Below are 22,087 nucleotides of genomic sequence, written 5' to 3'. Positions count from 1 at the left end.
GATGCATCACCTGGAAAAAAAAAAAAAAAAAGGAAAGGAAGAAAAGCAGCTAGTGTCCTCAGTAGTCAGACTGTTCTGCCTCCTGGGAAGAATGTGTTGTTAGGATATTGTTCTGCTAAGTATTCTGATTTACTGCTTGTCATGTGTGATTTACATGTCTGTAAACTTACAATAGCAGTGATTTATTATTTTTTACAAGCATTTCAGAACTAAGTAATGTATTTAGGTTAAAATCAATTTAGTGGACTTCCAGTTGTGAGATGATTTACTGTGATGCATGTTGTATTGCTGTTACAGTCTAGAGAAGTTTAAAACATGTAATAAGGTCATTAGCCAAACACTGGCTCTAACCAAAAGCCAACATGGGCTCTAACAAAGCCAAAACTGTCTCTAACCCCTGTCTCCAGCTGCTAATTACAAGAGATCACATTAAAAAAAACACCATGTTACATATTTTCCTAGCATTATTTCTTTATGTAATCAGTTGTTGCATTTGTCACTTAATCATATGTTTTCAGGAGATGGATTGGTGTGACTAATTATAAAATAGAGTTTCAGTCTGCAATATATTTTCTGATAAACTTGGCAAGTCAAAATTATTTGTGATTTTCCAATCTTTACCAGGGGAAGCTTAAATTTCCTATGCAGTGGAACTTGCAACACTTGGTTTAGAGAACCTTCATGGTATATAAGGAAATAAATTCTGTTCTTCCAGCATTTCCATGATAAGTTTTACTTTGGCTGACAGGAGTTCACATTATTAGCAGAGGTTCAGAAAGCAGTAACTGTCCATCTCAACCTCAAAGTTACTGTTCCTTGTAATATCATTGCCTTTGCCAGTACTGTGTCTGAAGACTGATATTTCTGTTTTGTATTAATGGCCCTGTTCTCATTAGAAACTGCGATAATTAAAAAAAATGTTTTTCTTTAATTCACTTGAAAGTTTTAGTTATAATAGCTGCATTTGCCCACATTGATAGTGCTTATCTCACAGAATCACAGAATAGTCTAGGTTGGAAGAGACCTCCAAGATCACCGAGTCCAACCTCTGACCTAACGCTAACAAATCTTTCACTAAACCATATCCCTAAGCTCTACATCTAAACGTCTTTTAAAGACCTCCACGGATGGTGACTCAACCACTTCCCTGGGCAGCCTATTCCAGTGACTAACAACCCGTTCAGTAAAGAAGTTTTTCCTAATATCCAACCTAAATCTCCGCTGGCACAACTTTAGCCCATTCCCCCTCGTCCTGTCACCAGGCACGTGGGAGAATAGACCAACCCCCACCTCGCTACAGCCTCCTTTCAGGTACCTGTAGAGTGCAATAAGGTCGCCCCTGAGCCTCCTCTTCTCCAGGCTAAACAGTCCCAGCTCCCTCAGCCGCTCCTCATAAGACTTGTTCTCCAGAACCCTCACCAGCTTCGTAGCCCTTCTCTGGACTTGCTCGAGCACCTCCATGTCCTTCTTGTAGCGAGGGGCCCAAAACTGAACGCAGTACTCGAGGTGCGGCCTCACCAGAGCTGAGTACAGGGGGCACAATCACTTCCCTGGACCTACTGGCCACGCTGTTTCTTATGCAAGCCAGGATGCTCTTGGCCTTCTTGGCCACCTGAGCACACTGCTGGCTCATATTCAGCCGACTGTCAAGCAATACCCCCAGGTCCTTCTCTGCCTGGCAGCTTTCTAACCACACATCTCCCAGCCAGTAGCGCTGTTTGGGGTTGTTGTGCCCCAGGTGCAGGACCCGGCACTTGGCCTTGTTGAACTTCATACCGTTGGCCTCGGCCCATCGGTCGAGCCTATCCAGATCCTCCTGCAGAGCCTTCCTACCCTCGAGCAGATCGACACACGCACCTAACTTGGTGTCGTCTGCAAACTTGCTGAGGGCGCACTCGATCCCCTCGTCCAGATCATCGATGAAGATGTTAAAGAGGACTGGCCCCAGTACCGAGCCCTGGGGGACTCCACTAGTGACCGGCCTCCAACTGGATTTGACTCCATTCACCACAACTCTCTGGGCCCGGCCATCCAGCCAGCTCTTAACCCAACGAAGTGTATGCCAGTCCAAGCCATGAGCAGCCAGTTTCTTGAGGAGAATGCTGTGGGGGACGGTGTCAAACACCTTACTGAAGTCAAGGTAGACCACGTCCACAGCCTTTCCCTCATCCACTAAGCGTGTCACCTTGTCATAGAAGGAGATCAGGTTCGTCAAGCAGGACCTGCCCTTCGTAAACCCATTCTGACTAGGCCTGATTGCCTGCTTGCCCTGCAACTGCCGCATGATGACACCCAAGATAATCTGCTCCATGAGCTTCCCTGGCACTGATGTTAAACTAACAGGCCTATAGTTCCCCGGGTCTACCCTCTGGCCCTTCTTGTAGATGGGCGTCACATTTGCTAGCCGCCAGTCAAGTGGAACCTCCCCCGATAGCCAGGACTGCCGGTAAATGATGGAAAGTGGCTTGGCCAGCTCCTCCGCCAGTTCTGTCAGCACCCTCGGGTGGATCCCATCCGGCCCCATCGACTTGCGTACATCCAAATGCTGTAGCAGGTCGCCAACCATTTCCTCATGGATTGTGGGGGTGACATTCTGCTCCCCATCCCCTTCCACCAGCTCAGGGTACTGGGCGTCCAGAGAACAACTGGTTTTGCTGTTAAAGACTGAGGCGAAGAAGCCGTTAAGCACCTCAGCTTTTTCCTCATCTCTGGTTACTAAGTTTCCCCCTGCATCCAGTAAAGGGTGGAGATTCTCCTTAGTCCTCCTTTTTGTGTTGATGTATTTATAAAAACATTTGTTGTTGTCCTTAACAGCAGTGGCCAGATTGAGCTCCAGATGAGCTTTGGCCTTTCTGATTTTGTCCCTGCACCGCCTCGCAGCATCCTTGTAGTCCCCCTGAGTGGCCTGCCCTCTTTTCCAAAGATTATAAACCCTCTTTTTTCTCCTAAGCTCGAGCCACAGCTCTCTGCTCAGCCAGGCCGGTCTTCTTCCACACCGGCTCGTCTTTGGGCACGTGGGGACAGACCACTCCTGAGCCACTAAGAATTCTTTCTTGAAGAGCGCCCAGCCCTCCTGGGCTCCTCTGTCTTTCAGAACCGCCTCCCAAGGGACTCTGCCAACCAGTGTCTTGAAGAGCTCAAAGTCAGCCCTCTGGAATTCCAAGACAGCGGTTTTACTGATCCCCTTCCTGACTTCGCCGAGTATCGAGAACTCTACCATTTTGTGGTCACTCTGCCGAAGACAGCCCCCAACCAGCACGTCTCCCACCAGTCCTTCTCTGTTAGTGAACAGAAGGTCTAGCGGGGCACCTCCCCTGGTAGGCTCGCCAACCAGCTGCGTCAGGAAGTTATCTTCCACGCTCTCCAGAAACCTCCTGGACTGCTTTCTCTGGGCTGTGTTGTGCTTCCAGGATATGTCTGGGAAGTTAAAGTCCCCCACAAGAACAAGCGCTGATGATTTTGCAACTTCTGCCAGCTGCCTGTAGAACTCCTCATCTGTCCCCTCATCCTGGTTTGGTGGTCTATAACAGACCCCCACCAGGATGCCTGCCCTGTTGGCCTTTCCGCTGATCCTAACCCATAGCGACTCCACCTTGTCATTCCCAGCCTCGAGTTTGACGACATCAAAACACTCTCTAATATAGAGAGCCACTCCACCACCCCTTCCGTGCTGCCTGTCCCTTCTGAAGAGCCTATAGCCAGACATTGCAGCACTCCAGTCATGAGAGTGGTCCCACCACGTTTCCATGATGGCAACCAAGTCATAGCCTGCGTGCTGCACAATGGCTTCCAGCTTCTCCTGCTTGTTGCCCATGCTGCGTGCATTAGTGTAGATGCACTTCAGCTGAGCCTTAGCCTTCTCCCCCAGCCTTGCCACTGTTCCCCCTGGCACACCTCCAACTGGCTTTGTTTCATTCCCACCCCTCTTCTCACCTAGTTTAAAGCCCTCTCAATGAGCCCTGCCAGCTCCTGGGCCAGGATCCGTTTTTCCCTTGCGGACAGTTGGGACCCATCTGCAGCCATCATGCCAGGTGCCGAGTAGAGCGCCCCGTGGTCAAAGAACCCAAAACTTCTGTGTTGGCACCAGCCTCTGAGCCACGTGTTTATCAGGTGGGCTTTTTGTGTCCTCTCTGAACCATTCCCTGCCACTGTAGGAATGGACGAAAACACCACCTGTACTCTCACTCCGTCCACTAACCGTCCCAGCCCCCTAAAGTCCTGTTTGAGAGCCTTCAGGCTTCTCTCATCAGTGGTATCACTGCCAGCCTGGATTATCAGTAGCGGGTAGTAATCAGAGGGGTGAACCAGGTTGGGAAGACTTCTGGCAACATCCCTGACCCCAGCCCCAGGGAGGCAGCAGACTTCCCTACAGGTAGGGTCAGGCTGACAGATAGGGCCCTCCGTTCCTCTGAGAAGGGAGTCGCCCACCACGATCACCCTTCTCTCCTTCTTGGTGGGAGCAGTCTTGAGGCATGGAGCAGACTTCCTCGCCCTAGGCTTCTTGGTTAACTTTTCTGTCACACCCTCATCCACTGCTGTCTCAAGCTCCAGGGCCTCAAACCTGTTGCATAAGGGCACCTGGGAAGGTGGGGCAGGCAGTGGGGGGAGTTTCCTGTAACGCCGAGCAGGGACCTGTCTCCACTCCTCCTCAACTCCTAGGTCCCCTCTCTCTGCCCGACAGTGACCGGGCAGAGGGTCCACCCCCATCAGGGGAGTCTCAGCCTGGTGCCTCTCCTTCAGGCCTTGCAGGGAGTTGTTCCACCAGTCTAATTTGCTCTTGATCCACCAGTCTAAGTTGCTCCACCAGTCTCAAGCCTTTTGTTTAATGCCTATCCAGACATTCTCCTGAAAAACAGGAAATGATAGAATCTGTTTGTACTAAGATTATCAATATTCTTAAAACAAATAGTTGTAAGTATCTAACCCTTTCTCTATTGTAAGAATATTAAAAGCTTCTAATATTGATTTATTTCTGAATGAGACCAGAAAAAATGTTTTCTTCATGATGAACCAAATTCTGTGTAAATTTCTTAGTGTCCTCTCTGTCGCCAGAACAACCCCAGCTCTCTTCCACGTCCTTTGTGATTCCTGTACACACTTCACTAGATCTTTAGTATCACCGTAGTATGTTTTAAGTCTTTTATGTTCTCTAAATCTGTTGTCACCTACAATACTCTCTTTTCCCTTTCATGTTTCCTGCCTGCTGAATAGGAAAGAGGATGTGCCATAGCTAATTCAGGAGTATGGTTCTAATATTTATAGGCTGAAAATAAAGCCAAATGCAGCTAATAGTGAAAATGTTTCATTAACTTGTGGTAATTCCTCTTCTATTCCCTATTTTATAGTAGTAGTCATACAAAGTTATAACTTATCAGGCAAAATCTGAGGAGGTTTCTGAGCTCCTAGCATTTTTCCTTCACATTCTAACAATGATGGATTTATGAGCAACTGTTTAATTTACTTCCTCCTTGTATTCATTTTTAGTGCTGAAAAAATGAAAATAGTAATTGCAAATGCTTCTAGTGATTAGCCCTTTCCTTCTTCTAATATGTTTGTATTTAGTTATTTGGTTTTCTAAATAAATCAGCAAGCATCCTGTAGATTTTTGATTTGTTTCAGTCCCTGTGAAGAGCCTCCTAATTTTATAAGACTTCTTAAAATGTCCAATTAGGTGGTGGTCCCTGCTCTCAGCAGTGCAGAGACACAGGATCCAGTTATGTCTGCTCCTGCTTTGTTGGGTATCAGCTTCAACCAGATGGTGTCAACTGTGAAGGTAAAAGAACTAAAACCAATACCTCGATGATCAACATCCTTATTTCAAAAGAACAAGAATAGTTTTTTTTTTTTTTTTTTTTTAAAAAAAAAAAGATACAGTCAGAAGAGATCAGAATATGTTTATATCAGCAATGAAAGGAGTTGAAATCTTAAAAAGAAGACACAGTAGATCTTAAGCTTTTCCTTGTGAGCAAAGCCAAAATCAAATACCTGTGTTCTATTTTACTAGTAGATAATAATTGAGTAGCAGATAATAATTGATAAGACAGATGAAATAGAGTAAGATTCTTCAGCTTGTTGAGGACACAACTGACAGAAAGGTTGAAAGTTGTGTGTATCATTAGTGGCCTGGGAATAGTCAAGAAGGAAGAATTGTTCATTTTCTCCCAGAACAAAAACTAAATGGGCATCAGATGAAATGGGCTGGGATAGAGCTCATCACACTTGACTTTAGATGTATATAATGTGGACATCTGCTTCTGAGTTAGTCAGCCAAGGCACCTTTTTTTTCCTCTGGTTAAGAGAAATAAGCACTTCCAGGGCACAGTTCACCTCATATATTTTGTGTAGCTATTCTAGGATGAAATGTTACTCATAAGTGCCTTTTTCTCTCATCGACTGAAAAGGGGGTCTAGGTAAGTAGCTGTAATACAAACTTCAGAATATAAAGCAGATACTGATGATTGGTCAGATTAACACTAGCCTAGTGTGAAATACAAAATGAAAAAACTTACATTTGACATGTGTGGATGCCAAATACTCTTATGGATTCAAGACAAAGATGAAAAATTCACAAACTATGAGTCTATGAGTCTATCAGTAGCTAGAAAGTAGAAAGTTGCAGCCTGTGGCCAGGGGAGTCGTTAAGCCATATGTGGGTGGGATCCAGAGCAAGATAAACATTTCTGAAAGTTTGCTGCATTCAGTAAGTCACTACAGTTATAATCATCTGCTACTAGACCCAGTCAGGTGGTTGTTGGTCCTTTGCTTGCACTTGGCACAACTTCCTTCGGTTCTTAAGTACAGTGAATCAGCAGTTGTTAGTCCTGGTAGTCAAAATAGCTAACAGTCCTGTTAGTCAAAACGGCTAACGCTCTAAGAATAGAGAGGAGTAGCCACGTTTTGGGAGTGTGAGGACAAACCAACACCATTCTTTGTATCCTGATGCCCAAAATAATCAGTGGTTGAAGGTGCCCACAGATAGCTTTTGATCTCAGCTCTTGCCAGTAGTTTTATTTACTCTTTTTTGTTCTTTCTTTCTCCATCCCCTATCCCACCCTCTCCCTTTACATATTCCAGATATTAATGAGTGTATCACTGGTACACACAGCTGTGGGATTGGACAAACTTGTGTCAATACATTAGGATCCTTTCGCTGTCAGCGGGACACGAGCTGTGGAACTGGTTATGAACTAACTGATGACAGTCGTTGTAAAGGTATGTCCTGGGCAGAGAAACTGAAATCTTCCAGATTTACATTTTTAAAAAGAAAAACAAAACAGCAAACAAAAAACCAAACCCCAGCAACTACAAAAACACAATACCAAAACAAACAAACATTAAATCATCATCATGTCTTGTTCTTTTTATGTTTTGGGAAATATGTGTGTAAGCCATAGTTACACAGGGACACACAGCTCTAGTTCTGGGACAGTAGTTTTCCACCTGTCACCTTGCAAATACCAAATACAGGCTGTCTGTGGACTATGGTAAGACTTCCAGAAGAAAGAACTATGTTTATTATACATTGGCAAGTTGTGCTATGTGACAAGATCTGATCTGCAGACTGAAGCAGATGATTTGAAGAACCCACACTCACATTGTATGCATTTTTTAGGTGTTTACTTCTGGCTAGTTCTAGTCTTGTCTTGTGCACTGATTGCTCTTAATGAGTGGAGTGCCAAAGTCTTGCTCCTGGCACATATCTGATGGTTTATTTTCATCTCAAAGAATCAAGTTTGCACATTTCTAAGTGCAAAGTGGTAAGTGAAATGAACAGGCAGTTCAGTTTGAAAATGCTAAGATAGATGCATCTTGGGAAAAAAAAAAAAAAAAAAGGTAAGCTTTTGTTTTCAGGAGGATTAAATTCATTACAATGGCATTCACTTCTTAATCATAACATTCTTGAGGATGTAAATGTAAAAAAAATGTTTAAATCAGTGCTGCCAACTACGTGTGTTTGAACACAAGGGTAAGAGTCTTTTTTTTAAAAAAAAAATAAAAAATTAATGATTTCATGTTTCATCTAGCTCAGAGTATGCTGTTACATGTATCCATAGCTGCACCTGACATGCTACCTTTGCAAACATAAATTGGCAGCAAACGCCATATGATGTAGAATTGGTTTCCACTATGAAAAGGTCTGTTCCCCCAGAACCTAGAATTGTTTAAAAACAGTCTGTAATTTCATTCCATTGAGTAAGTGAACTCAGACAAAATTCTGGATAGGGTTTTATTGCACAGAGTCATCAGTGATGAATAATAGATTAAAGGGGGAAAAAGAAGACAAAGAAAAAGCTGATAAACTACAGCAGAAAACCCCCAGAATATATGGATGATGGGTTTTGAAAGTATTGTGGTCCAACTTTTCTCCCTTTAAAGTAAAATTCATGTTGATTTGAATGACATCAATTTTAGGCCCACAAATAGCTTACCAGCAAGTATTAACAATATTTCTCTGGTGGAAAAATGGGAATACAGCCATTAAATTATGCATGCCATTAGCTTTAGAAATTTCTTACCTGGATAAGATATGGTAGTGAAGTTAATTATTAGCATTATATTAATAGTGATGAAAATAGAAAATTAATAATCTTAATGTATGATTTTTAAATGCCTTGCAAAATGACATGGAAAATACTTGTCTGGTTACTGAGTTGTGCAGCACATAAAACCTTGCTGATTTAACACAATTAATTATAACAATTTAAAACCCATACTAAATTTAAAGTAGGCCCCACAATCATTTTCTGAATCTCACAACAGTTAGGGATAAACAGTTGTCTCTACTGATGTGTCCATAGCATAGATAGGAAAGCCAAGGTATGCTATAGCTGGGAAGTTTCTGAATTTTAATAGTTTCAGGAAATTTCTTTCCATTGTGAGGTGGTGAACATAAAATTTTAGTCACTTCTAGGTCACTTTAGGTTGGATATTAGGAAGAACTTCTTTACTGAAAGGGTTGTTAGTCACTGGAATAGGCTGCCCAGGGAAGTGGTTGAGTCACCATCCGTGGAGGTCTTTAAAAGACGTTTAGATGTAGAGCTTAGGGATATGGTTTAGTGGAGGACTTGTTAGCATTAGGTCAGAGGTTGGACTCGGTGATCTTGGAGGTCTCTTCCAACCTAGACTATTCTGTGATTCTATGTGGACCAGGTTATGTTAATGGATGAAACCTTGTTAGCTCTTGTCTGCTTTGTCTGAATCATAATTTATTCACAAAAAAATATTTTCTGTAATGCAGTAGAATGGAATATTAAAGTGCACATAAATCATATTTGTATGCATTTTAAAGCAGAATAATGCAGAGAGACCTTTATATAGATGAGAGTCAAGGTTAATTAATTCACTTTTGAAAGAAATGAACAATGTCTACTTTGGATCCAAGGTTAAAATTAAAAATGCAGTTGGACAACTAATTAAGTCCTACTGACTTCAAAGTTAAGCCCATGTATAAGTACAGTGCTGAATCAAGACTGAACACTGCTGAACATGGTGCTTCAGATGCTTTATAGTCATTTTGAGACATTTAGTTATGAGAATTAAATATGTAATAGCATAATAAACACATACGTTCCTATATGTGTTTTTACTGAGATTCTGTTTGAGGTAACAGTTCAGTTTGATCCCGGTTCACTGCATTGAATTGCATGTAAATATGCTGAGGATTAATCTGTCTTACATTTTGAACTGTGTTATGTTTTAAATGTGATGAAAAAGGTTGTCAAACTCCTGCTAACAATTCTTTTTTGTGATGTACCAGATATTGACGAATGTGAGACTGGTACTCATAACTGCCCCCCCGATTTTATCTGTCAGAATACTCCAGGATCTTTCCGTTGCCGACCCAAGCTACAGTGCATGAATGGGTTTATACAAGATGCTCTAGGCAACTGTATTGGTAAGACATACTCTTATCCCAGAAAATACTTTAGTGATGTTTAGGAGTTAAATTGTAGTTTCACTGGGTGAGTTCTGAGCTTCTCAAGTCATTCTTCATGTATGTATTGCTCTGCTATGTCTTTTTTCTGCTTCTTTAAAGACAGGGTTGGTCCCACAGGTAAGATTTACAGATGAAAGACTTCTAAATAAGACTTAAATACTAGATATCTATTTTTAATGAGATTTGGGTACTTATGGCACTTGGCTGCATTTGAACATTTTCCTTAAGTCTTCAGAGATTTTATCTGAAACTAAATCTGGGAAAAGTGCTATGCTTTAATACCCCTCTATTCAAAAGGTTTTAGCTAAAGCTTAGTATAAAAAACTGTAAATTACGGTTTCCTCTGTAACATACTTTGTTGATATTAGTATGCAGATACACAGGTCTTTCTAGACCTATCCACCTTTAGCTAGACCTATCCACCTTTAGCTGTGGTTTATGAAGAATATTACTATGTATGAGAATGGGGGACTAATTATCATACACTGTGGAGCAGAGTTTTATTTTAAAGACTGCTTAGAATCTGTTGTGCTAATGCCTTGTTTCCAAGACCTGTCAAGGTATTCTAAGGCTCCTACAAAACAGAGTAAAAACCTTTCAATAAATATGTTAGAATTACTGGTTTCCAGCATACTCTAAATGGAATTGTCTAATGTGACCTACAAAACTATCAGTTATTCCTTTGAGTAGAGTTTTCAAGTCTCAACTTAACTTTAAATTCCCCCCAGCGGCATCATGTGTTTTGGACTTGTGGACTTTGAAACTGGCTGAGCAGCCGCAGCTGCCAATTCTAGCTCATTGTCAGCCCCACATTCTCCTGACCATATTGTACTCTGTAGTGCCAAAATCCAATGCTGGAAACACTGAGGCTGAAAATAAAATTGCAAAAATTTTGCAAACAAGATGAAGGGAGCTGGTTGTTGTGCACAACAAACCCTTTGAAGACACTTATATGCCATAGCCAACACTAGGTCCACAGCTGTAGAAATTACCATGTCTGCACTGACATTAGTAAATCCACAACAATTTGCAGCAGTAATGGTTATGTCCCCTAATAGGATCTTGGTCAAAATAATTAGCAAAACAATTTCACAAGCTGATTATACAAACTGTGAATCAATTGCTGCCTTATATGGTATTGAGGGGGAAAGAGTATGAAAGCTTTACTGTCTTTCCAACAAAGCAATTCTTTGCTTTTTATTGTAGCAACTGGAAAGCAGTAGCTCTTTGACAGTTAGCAGTACCACTGAAAAATAATGATCACGTTCCAGTGAAGTCAGGAGGAAAACTTGATACAGAGAAGTAGGCATGTGAAACCGGATACTGCTGAAGGTTTTGAGATGTAGGTCCATACATTCACAAGCAGTGACTATTCCTACAGACTGTCAGGTCTTAGATATATTAACATTTCCAGTTGTCGAAGGCTGTTTGGGTATCACCTATAGCCACTTATTCCTAACTCTGAAACTCCTTTTCTCCAAGCTAATAGCACATTGCTAACCTTGGGTTAACAGCGAGTTTCTTAGCTTCTTGGTTAGAAGAACTGTACCAGATCATACTCTGATATAGCTTAGTCTCATCTCATTACATATTCTGGGGTTTTGCTTTTCATTTTTTATTCTTGTGTGTGTGTGATGCTCTTTTTTTTTTTTTTTTTTTTTTTTTTTTTTTTTTTTTAACCAGGCAAAGGGTATCTGTGTCACAAACTGATATGATGTCCAGTTTGTAAAAACAAAATCCCATACATTTCATGGATGGTAGAGGGATGCATAGTGAATACACACACACACACAAAAAGAGCTGTTCAAGTTCTTAAATGTTTACATGGACAACCTATTATGGGATGAGGTAAGGTATTCATGATGAATACCTGTGAGTAGTAGTTTTTCTCTGTAAAAATGCAGACAACTGCTACTTATAAGACTTACTACATCTCACTTGCTGTAATCCTCATGCGTCAACTGCAACATAACTGGTTGAGCTGGTAAACTGAATTCTTCATCATCTCTTTGTACATCTCAGGGGGGATGACTTGCAAAGGCCTTTAAACAAAGACAATTCTATAGCCAATTTCCTCAGCTTTTGAATGGGATCTGGGCCTTTTTTACCTCTCCCAGTCTTCACCCCAGAGGCATAATATTATTGAAGCTAAATGACACAAATGTTTGTGCTCCCATGAGCAGAGCTTTTCAAACCACGACGGATGTAAGAAAAACATCTTACCTGAAACATCAGACAGCAGATTGTTACATTGACTTACTGTTCTCTTCTAGATATCAATGAATGCCTGAGCACCAACATGCCATGTCCAGCTGGGCAAATATGCATTAACACTGATGGCTCATACACCTGCCAGCGAATCTCACCCAGCTGTGGCCGAGGGTATCATCTTAATGAAGATGGAACAAGATGTGTAGGTAAGTAACAGTTCTGAAGGAAAAAAAACAGTTTAGAGAAAATAAACCATTTATATTTACTGGTTTCTTGGGCTCTGCCTAAGTTTCTCTTGTTCCCAGAATCAGTTCTTGATCCTGTTCTTTCCCTCATGGCAGTCACAGAAAGTGAAGAGTGACAAAGATCCTCTCTGTCCTTCAAATTACTCATAAAACATTATACACTAAGAAAAACAGAAGTGACAATTACTCCCCCCCCCCCCCCCAAAAAAAAAAAAAAGAAAAAAAAAAAAAGGATATTGTCTGTGACTAATATACCAGAACAATGCTGTGTGGTCTAAAATCTCCCCAATATGTAGTTATAATGCAAGGACCACCTGCCACATAATGTCTCTCAGAAGACACTCAAGGTTGAAATGCAGATATGTCTTGGGCTGGCATTTAACTAAGGTAGCTTTTGCAAAGAGAGGTATTTTGCCTGCATTTTTAATTATTGTAAATGTTTATCAAAGCACAACTGACTGTGGTCTTCTGACATCTTACCTTAGGTGAAGAAATAGGTTCCATGAATATTGAATATCCATAATAAAATAGTTTTGCACCTAATTTCCTCCAAAGATTACCTGATTTCTTGATTTCTTGTTTTATTTTTTTCTTCCCAAGTCCCATCAAGATCTACAGCACATGTGTGAGAGATACCTCATTCTGTAAGAATTTTACATTCAGAATTTTGCATTTATTACTCTGATCTTGCTGAAGCTAGGAGCTAGATTCAAGTCTCACTTTCTGTTTCAAAAGTTTACAGTTACTACTAAAGAAAGCCCATAAAACACTTGTAAGGCAGCAAGAATTTATACTTTATTTTACAGATAGAAGGGACACACAAATATGCATCTGAACTAAGAGTTAACATGTTTCTCTTCTTTCGGCTTGCATCCTCATAAGTGTCCTTACAATCACATTTCCTTTTTTATAGATGTGGATGAATGCTTATCTTCCAATCAGCCATGCGGCGAAGGACATGTTTGTATAAATGCCCCAGGCAATTATCGCTGTGAGTGCAAAACTGGCTATTCTTTTGATGTCATCAGTAGAACTTGTGTCGGTAAGTTGTACCTATCAACTTAAGTAAATCCAACCATGGCATTTTAAAAAATGAGCCTGTGTAAAGAATGTTATGGTTTTCTGCATAACCTTTCATCTGAATGTAAAATTGACTACTGTATTATTTGTATAAATCTAATACCATACTAAAGAAATGCTGATACTTCAACAGAAGCTGTATTAGTATTGTCAACATGTTATCTGTTATGCTGCTAAACGGTAAGATTAGGAGAGTACATGTAATTGTTTTCTATTACTTTTTCTGTAGGCACCTACAGCAAAACATTCCTTTGGAAGATCAAAGTGACTTTCTTCTTTATATTGGCTAATTCAGTTATGCACAAGGGTACTTTTTAAATGAGCATTTTGGGTAAATCTTTCCCTCTCTAATTTTAAATCTCAAAAATAAAAATAAAACTCAAAACCATGGTCCCGTCCAGCGTACTACTTCAAGGAAGCCAGTCAATATATAGATCTCTGTATGTTTATCATTGCAGATATCAATGAATGCAGACGCTATCCAGGCCGTCTTTGTGCTCACAAGTGTGAGAATACTCCTGGTTCCTACTACTGCACTTGTACCATGGGATTCAGGCTTTCAACTGATGGCAGGTCATGTGAAGGTATGGCTATATGCATTATGTATATAGTGTGAGATGTAGCTTGTCACTGTTCAGCTATTCTTGTTTGATTTTAACTCATAAGACAGCTCTGAATTGGTACAAAAAATCAACTCAATGTTGTCCCTTTGATGGCATGAATGCTGCTATGATTAATCAAGACTGCTGTAGTCCACAATTCCAATATTTTGTTCTTTGGCTGGATCACACAGAAGTGTATGTGTCTGTATTTACCGCATTTTCAAGTGATGTGACTATATCAGATTCAAGAGTTTCACAACCAGCTTTGCTGATATCCAAATATAAAGATGCAGGTGTGGTCCTAACGACCCCCTCCAAGTCACGCACCTTAATAATAGTACACAGTAACCTATACTACCAGACCTTGAGAATAATACACCCAAAGCCCATTATTTCCAGCTTACACAGTAATATGTAAACCATCCTTTTTTAATTATTAAAAAAATAAATAAATCAAGCTTTTGCCTCAGTCCTGTAACAAGAGTGACAAATACAGCAAGAAATTGGGGTTTCAGATATATAATTTTGCATTTCAGATTTAAATGAGTGTGAGAGCAGCCCCTGTAGTCAAGAGTGTGCCAATGTGTATGGCTCCTATCAGTGTTACTGCCGTCGTGGCTTTCAACTTAGTGACATAGATGGGATTTCATGTGAAGGTAAGAACTGTCTTTGCAGATAAAGGATTTGAGCATTTTCTGTTCACGCCATAACATACATAAACAGTTTAGTAGACTCTTAATAGATGCATTTTAACATTTGATTCTGTTGGTATTTCCCTGTGAAACTATGAAACTGTACTTAATAAAAGTCTTCCACCCATGCCTTCATCTAGAGATATCTCTGCTTGATTGTATGGTGTCAGCTTTGCTGTTTACATGGAACTGTAACTTCACATACTTTCCTAACTGGTCAGAAATGTGCCTTTTAAATTTTTCTTTTTTTACTGAGCAACTAGCAGAATTTCTTGTCTTCAGCAAGTGAACATACAAACATGTTTGTGTGTTACATACGTAATATACAATATTATTACATGGTATTTTATATATCCTCCTTTTGTGGCTGGTTCTGAATTAATGTGTATGTAGGCTTTGATCAAGTAAGAGGAGAATGTGGGTGTGATCCAGTGGACAAGATCTTGAAATTCAGCTTGGATATCTAGGACTTAATACGCAGTAAGAACTTGGGTGAAACATCACAATTTCCTTTTTTTAAAACAGGGATAATGTTATTCTTCTCTGTCACCTTAGTAAAGTACTACAATAATGTGTCACAGTATTTACAGTGTTATTACACATTTATAAGACTGTCTCTTAGGCTCTTCAATTGCTTTGAATTTTCTTCACACCTCCATTTATTCCTGACAGCCTTCATTAGATAGTTATGGCCCTAATCAATAATTGTTTTCCTTTTCCACTAGTTAGAATCATGAAATAGTTTTTCAACCTCACAGCATGAACAACATATATATGCACTTAGTAAAATGCCATGCAGACATAGTAAATTAGTGGTGTTTTCCTCTTGCAGATATTGATGAATGTGCTTTACCTACTGGAGGTCATATCTGTTCCTTTCGATGTATTAATATTCCTGGGAGCTTTCAGTGTACTTGTCCCTCCACCGGTTACAGGTTGGCACCAAATGCACGCAACTGCCAAGGTACATTCAATGGCTTGAGGGAGATGTAACTGGATTGTGGGCTTCTGAAGAGTTCTAGAAAGGTTTTGTGTTTACAGTCCTGCAGCACTAAAAGTAAAACAGTCAGTATCAGCTTGAAATCTGAAGAGATCAATTTTTTATAATAAATAACAGGAGCCAATAGAAATTTCTTTTTCAGCCTATAGAATGCAGCAATGTTTTTATACTGTTCTTAAAGAATTTGAGCAAACTCAATGAAGATTCCCACTGTGAAATGATATGAATTAGTTTATCTGTTAAAAGGAAATATCATAATGCTGTAGACACTTCAGCAAATATTTAAGTCTTGCGCACTTAGTGGCACTGCTGCTCTTTCTTTTCTTGTTCTTGCCTGTTGGTTGGGTTAGTTTTCTTCCATTTTGTTCTCCTGCTCTCCTTAATCCTGTAATAAGGTTTAATTGCACCCCATATTCTTTAGTACCTAATGTGATACTTTCATCATATGGCACCTGCAAATAGAGGAAAGGCATGTGTTTAACCCATTCACTTTTTTCCATTTGGCAGATATTGATGAGTGTGTTGCAGAAATCCACAACTGCTCTTTCAATGAGACCTGCTTTAATATCCAGGGGGGCTTTCGCTGTCTGTCTTTGGAATGTCCAGAAAATTACCGCAAATCTGGAGATACGTAAGTACTTTCTTTTCAAGGTACAATGTTTTTTGGTGGCATATTCACCTCACACTGCTGACTGAATATGTAACAGATTCTGGGAAATACATACTTTATTGGTTAGGCCTACCCCAAGTTTTGTACACATAGGCCTGGTCCTTTTCTCATGGTCCTATTTCAGTCAAAAAAAAAGGTATTCCCTTAAAAAGATGCCGTGTATCAATGGTTTGCATTATAATGTTCTCTAGAACCATATGTTGATGTTCTCTCTCTGGCTACCTTGCAGCCAGCCTGTTAGGAGGATTACATTCAGCTTCAAAATTCTAACCTTTCTGTTACACGCAGCCTTTGCTTACTATTATACTCCAGTGGTAGAATTATCTCTTATGATAGCTCTTAACCTAGGTCAGAGAAAGCTATTCTGGTCTTGAAAATTAGAGACACGGACATGGGAGGAGGGGTAGCTGGCAGCTCATTTACACCCATCCCGTGGTGCTGGCATTGCTAGCTAGAAGCTGTTTCAAAATTTTGGTAGCATAGCTATATGGCTGATGCAGGTGAGCACTTTTCCACCTGCCCTATGGCTTTATGGCTACCTTGTACTCCTGTACTCTCTGTGTATCTCATACCCAGGTAAGTGTATGCATCAGCTCGAGAGGAAAGCTGATAAATGACACTGGTTATCAGCTTGCTATTTTGCTCTACACAATCATTGTTCATAAACCCACCATCTCTGTACCTTCTCTGTAGAATGAAGCTGGTGCTTCCAGCTTCCTCAGAGGGACTTTGTGGGGATTGATTAGTTTCCGTTTAAACCTTAAGCTGTAAAATGACATGTAAGTGGTATAGCAGATGTATTTGATCACAATGCTGCAGAGAGATTCCATAGTATAAAAACAAATATTTATAAAATATGCTTTTGAGATGCATCAATAATAATTAAATTTTAAGTTATGTTGGTCACATCAGTAAACAAGAAGTGCCTCATGATGCAGATGTACTGTTTATTTGTAAATCATGTGTTATTTGTATCTATCTTAATGCAAAAAAAAAAAAAAAAAAAATCAAAAACAACTCATTTGCAATGGGCCACAAAGCAGAATTAGCAGCTCTTCATTCTTATGGACATCCTAGAGTTGAAAAATTCATATTATAAAATAGCTGTAAACACATATTCCATTTCATCTTCTTTCTTTTCTGTATTTTTATGGATGTATTGAAAGTAATGGCTATTTGAGTTGTTAGGGATTTTTTTGGAAGCAATAGAATGTTTGAATTGTTTTCCTGTCTGGGCTGTTGCAGCTCTTTAATGGCTTACTCTGCCTAACTCAGATTCATAGAGAGAGATTCTTCCGATGTGCTAGGGCTGTAATTAGGATGTGAATCAGAAACAAATCCTGTAGCTGCCCAGTAAAGTTCTAATTATTTTAAGTCTTTGAGTGATTATCTTGGATTTATTAGGCTTTCACCTCTTGACAGCTTCAGACAAAGTTACTAAATATATTGTCAAAAATGTGCTTGCATAAACCAAAGAGAATACAAATTAATTATCTGTATTGCAAAATGTCCAAGTTAGTTCAATGGGCAGATAGGTACTCTCCTACTTAGCCAGTTATTATTGTTATTGTACCAGCATGCCAGTATCAGGGTGTGTGTTACCTTGTTCCCACTAGGGAACAGTTCCTTAAGATTTAGTGCCCTTTCTAATCCAAATTAATTTAAATATTCTTGTATAATTTTTGTCATATATAAGCCATCATAACTGATAGCTAGCATGTCTTTGTTAGCCTTTTCATGATAATGACATTAAATCACTTTTTCACCTAACCTTGTGCCCGGACTCTAAAATTAAAATATCTGGCTTCTTGTATCGTCCTATCTATTAGAAATACTGGTTTCTTCTCTTTTTTATTCAAAACACATTCCAGTTTCACCAACTTGGCCTATCATAAGAAAGACAACATGTTTTATTTTCCCATCAATATGACATGCCATAGGACTTTTTACCCTACACCACAGATTTTCTTTGGAACAGCTATAATTTGATAAGTCTCAGTCCTACTAATACAAGTTTGTTCATTCTTATTTTTCCTTAAAATTCTTATGTACGGGCAACCACTCTCAGTGATCCAGAAACTTCCAGAAACTTTAAAGCAGAGGTTTTTGCATGGTGATTGTAGCAGAAGTGATTGTCATTAGATTAAGTAATTGCAGGATTGTCAGATGCTATAGGCTGAAAGCTCAGAACAGCTTACAGATATTCTCAGCTTCATGAGTAAACACCCCATGTAAGCATCCCCAAAGACCAGCAAAGTACCTGGCATGGTCTGGTCCTTAATGTAATAATTTTATTGATGGTCTAAACTATTTTGCTTAAATTCTGTATATATATATATATTTTCTCATAAGCCTATAGGCTTGGTATTTTTCCAAGGATAATTATGATTTACAGCTACTCACAATAGGACTTAACTTGCTGCACTGCCCTTGACAAACACTTCTGTTATCAAATTGGATAACAAATAAATTCTCTTTTTGTGACACTGAAGTCAAACATTTGTAATATTTAAGCCAAGAAAAATAGTAGAAAAGATAAAGAGCAGTTATGGCGGTGTGTCAGAAATGTATGCTGCATTGAGCTAGATTGGGAAATATTTTTGTATTTTAGACATGCCTGCATGCTATTAAGGTTGCCTGTTGCTTCTCATTATTAGAACATGTTTTTAGCTGCTTAGAATTTTGCCAAAACATAACCAGTGTCTGAAATTGCACATGCCAGGTGTCTAATTCAGGCTCAAGTTTTGGTAAATTTCTGCCAAAGCAGTTCACTCATTTCCAAGAACAAGGGTAGGCAGGAGTACATTGGTTTGTGTGTTTAAGAAATTTCATTGATTAATTAATTTATTTTTTTCATGGAAGAGTTTGCGGTCAGATTTTAGAGCAGAAATCTGAAATTTGTTACTTTTGCACTTTTGTCATCCTTACCAAAAATCTGTGAAACTTTTAAAGTTAAAATTTTTTGCAAAACTGCAGCTAGCTCTTTTTCATAAACCTTATAAAAGAGGACCTGGATGCGTAATTACCCATGTGTGTCAAGGGAGTGTCAGGACTTCTTGGAGTATTTCTGAAAGGTGTTTAACTTTTGCTTAAAGTCCTTCAGTGATAAGGGTTTCATAGCCTCTGTGTCAATCTGTGTTTGACTATCCTCAACGCAATTTAATTCCTCTTGTCAGTAGAGGTGTCTTTCTATTTTATCAGCAAACAATCCTCTTCCAATTTAGCAGACATGAGCCTCTTAAAAGAGTCTAAAATGTGCATGCACCAACTTTTCAGACTGTCTGAGCCCATTCCCACAGGAAGGAAGCCTGATCTCTGTAATGTTCGTTACTACCTGTCCTGGGCCTGGCACTGCAGACCCTGACAGTCCCAGAGCTTCTTTCTTTTGTGCTTTTAAAGGTAACCCAGATTTCATGAAAGGTGTTTCTAGCACAGATGAGAGAAGAACCAACTCTGTAAGAAGGAAATGCATACTTAGGGCAGAGGCTGAATGTAGGGAGGGCCAAATCTGAAGGTGTGAGCAGGTGAGGAAAATTAATCTGAGAGATGCTTGAGAGGTGGAAAGTAAAGTTGTATAAAAAATCAGAGACAAAGATGAAATAAACTGTGGAAATCAGTGCAGGATATGGTGGGGGAAAGGGTCAGTACCTTTCTGGTAAAGGGTGATTAATGCCAGGTTTGGATGAAGACCATCAGAGCAAGGAATAGTTTGGGGTGGCTGCACAGAGATACTGAGGAAACTAGTATACGTTTTGGGACTGGGACTGTGAGACTGAAATTGAGAGGAACAAGCGTCAGCCAGGAGAGCATGGAGCAGGAAGAAGAGGATTGGCACATTGCTGAAGATCCTGATGCCAAAGGTTTGAGTGAGCAGGAAGGGCAGTAAGCAAGGAAGGAGCCCAGTTGGGAAAGATGGATGAATGAATCAAGGATCACAGGATCAGAGAATGGTTATGGTTGGAAGGGACCTCTGGAAGTCATCTGGTCCATACATCCCTGCCAGGGCATAGGATAGCACATAAAGGCTCAGTATTGAGGGCAAAATGGAGAGGGGTCTGTGTCTTCTATGGCTTAAAGGTCTTTGAAAGTTTTTAGCTCCAGATAGGAGGAACATGCAGAGTGTATATCCACACTATCAAGGGAATGCCTTTGTGGTGGAGTATATTGTAGGCAGTGCAGAAAATTGTTCCAGCTCTGGAAATCTGCAGGACTGAATTTCAGAAATGTGTAGTGTACAGTTTGGTAATCATACTTGGTTTGTCATTCAGCAAGTTGAGATAGTTTCCCTGTATAAAGTAAATTACAAAACCATAGATCCTGAAAAAAAAAAAAAAAAAAAAAAAAAAAAAAGTTATTTTCCCTTCAGTGTATAAGAAAGTGTTGTAAACCATTCAATTTCTTTTGGCAAAATTGAATGAATTGCCACTGTACCATGTGAAAACCAGGCTCAGAAATTAACAGGAGGGAAGAATATTTTCTGTTAGGAGATGTATTAATTCCCTAAGATATCTTTTTTGTTTTAAAAGCTTAATTTTCCTTTATGAGTAACCACTATTTGGTATGTAAAATTCAAACTATTAGTAATTTCTTGAAAGCACTATTTCAGCCAAGTTAAAAAACAAAAACAAACAAAACAAAACAAAAACCAAACCAAACCAAACAAACAAAACAACAACAAAAAGTAAGAAAATTAAATAACTGAACTAAATAGCAGAAAGCTAAAATAGTCAGGAATTAATTCAGGAATAAGCATTCAACAGCACTGTACACTTATTGTTCTAACCCATGCATTTCATTGCAGAGATCTGCTAAGATGCATCTAAAACCCCCTCACTGCCAAGCGGTGTGCATTTCTCTGGCAGCATCACTATACCTTCTCCAGCCCTCCCCTTCTCCCACGGGTTCCCCTGTGCTTGTGGCCACAGCGACACATTGTGGTGGCCAGGCACAGTGGCTGCATGGCCGCTTCATCCATCCATCGTGAGACGCCACAGAGCTGCAGTGGCACCCAGGGTCTTGGGCTACTCATTCGTTACCAGTCGGCTGCTGAGTTCCCCTACCATATGATTTTCTTCTTCCCACTGGTAGCATTTAAATAAGGTCTAGAGAGTACACCGTGATTTAAATGTTCATTGTTACTGCCTTTATGGTTCATGACCCCAGAATGAACTCTGGCTCTTGAAAGCAGTAATATTTGCTATCTCTTCTTTGTGGTTATTAGATGAACAATTAGCACACATTAACTAAACCCATAGTGAAATGTGCAGTGTGTAGTGTGCACCACCAAAGAATAAGATAAAATATGATGATTTTTGAATAATTCTTACTCCTAGCCACAGGCACATCTGTCTCCACAAATAACTTTCTGAATCAGCAGAATGTCCTTTTCCAAACCTTAGGAAGTTGAAAGATTTGAGGGGTTTTTGGTCTTTTTTTTTTTTTTTTTTTTTTTTTTTAAATCTGGTTATTACAAAACATGTTTTACTTTTATAAAGGAATTAAGTCTTGGCATTTTTATGAGGATATTTGTGCTTCCAAAAAGATTACATGGAGAAAACATTTTCAAATAAGATATTAACTGTGTTGGCTTGCTTCATGATTTCAACAAAACCAAGTAGCTTCATTATTTTGACAAAATTAAGGAATTCTC

At 39.7% G+C, this 22,087-nt stretch overlaps 1 protein-coding gene and 1 long non-coding RNA gene across 9 annotated transcripts in view; one reads left to right on the top strand and one right to left on the bottom strand.

Annotated features, from left to right (window-relative positions):
* The window catches only part of FBLN1 (fibulin 1), a 90,941-nt gene that overhangs the window by 30,612 nt on the left and 38,242 nt on the right, over positions 1-22,087 (top strand). For 5 of the 8 annotated variants that reach the window (XM_035309591.1, XM_035309643.1, XM_035309625.1 and 2 more), the window contains 10 exons: positions 4,941-5,021; positions 5,672-5,773; positions 7,075-7,212; positions 9,758-9,895; positions 12,211-12,354; positions 13,307-13,435; positions 13,932-14,057; positions 14,612-14,731; positions 15,600-15,731; positions 16,275-16,398. In XM_035309591.1, the coding sequence (XP_035165482.1) occupies positions 4,941-5,021; positions 5,672-5,773; positions 7,075-7,212; positions 9,758-9,895; positions 12,211-12,354; positions 13,307-13,435; positions 13,932-14,057; positions 14,612-14,731; positions 15,600-15,731; positions 16,275-16,398 (1,234 nt within the window). Of the gene's footprint in view, positions 1-4,940; positions 5,022-5,671; positions 5,774-7,074; positions 7,213-9,757; positions 9,896-12,210; positions 12,355-13,306; positions 13,436-13,931; positions 14,058-14,611; positions 14,732-15,599; positions 15,732-16,274; positions 16,399-21,238; positions 21,868-22,087 lie in introns of those variants that run through there. The other 3 variants (XM_035309607.1, XM_035309611.1, XM_035309635.1) reach the window with 2 other exon arrangements.
* LOC118155995 lies at positions 1,393-18,575 on the bottom strand. The gene is made up of 3 exons (XR_004746102.1): positions 18,443-18,575; positions 10,138-10,141; positions 1,393-1,404 (listed from the first exon to the last, which is right to left on the bottom strand). It is a non-coding gene; the product is annotated as an uncharacterized LOC118155995 (long non-coding RNA).

Source organism: Oxyura jamaicensis, chromosome 1 (genome assembly GCF_011077185.1).
Source record: "Oxyura jamaicensis isolate SHBP4307 breed ruddy duck chromosome 1, BPBGC_Ojam_1.0, whole genome shotgun sequence".
NCBI classification, from domain to species: domain Eukaryota; kingdom Metazoa; phylum Chordata; class Aves; order Anseriformes; family Anatidae; genus Oxyura; species Oxyura jamaicensis.
Note: the sequence above shows the minus strand (reverse complement) of the source record. Positions and strands in the feature narration are given on the sequence as shown.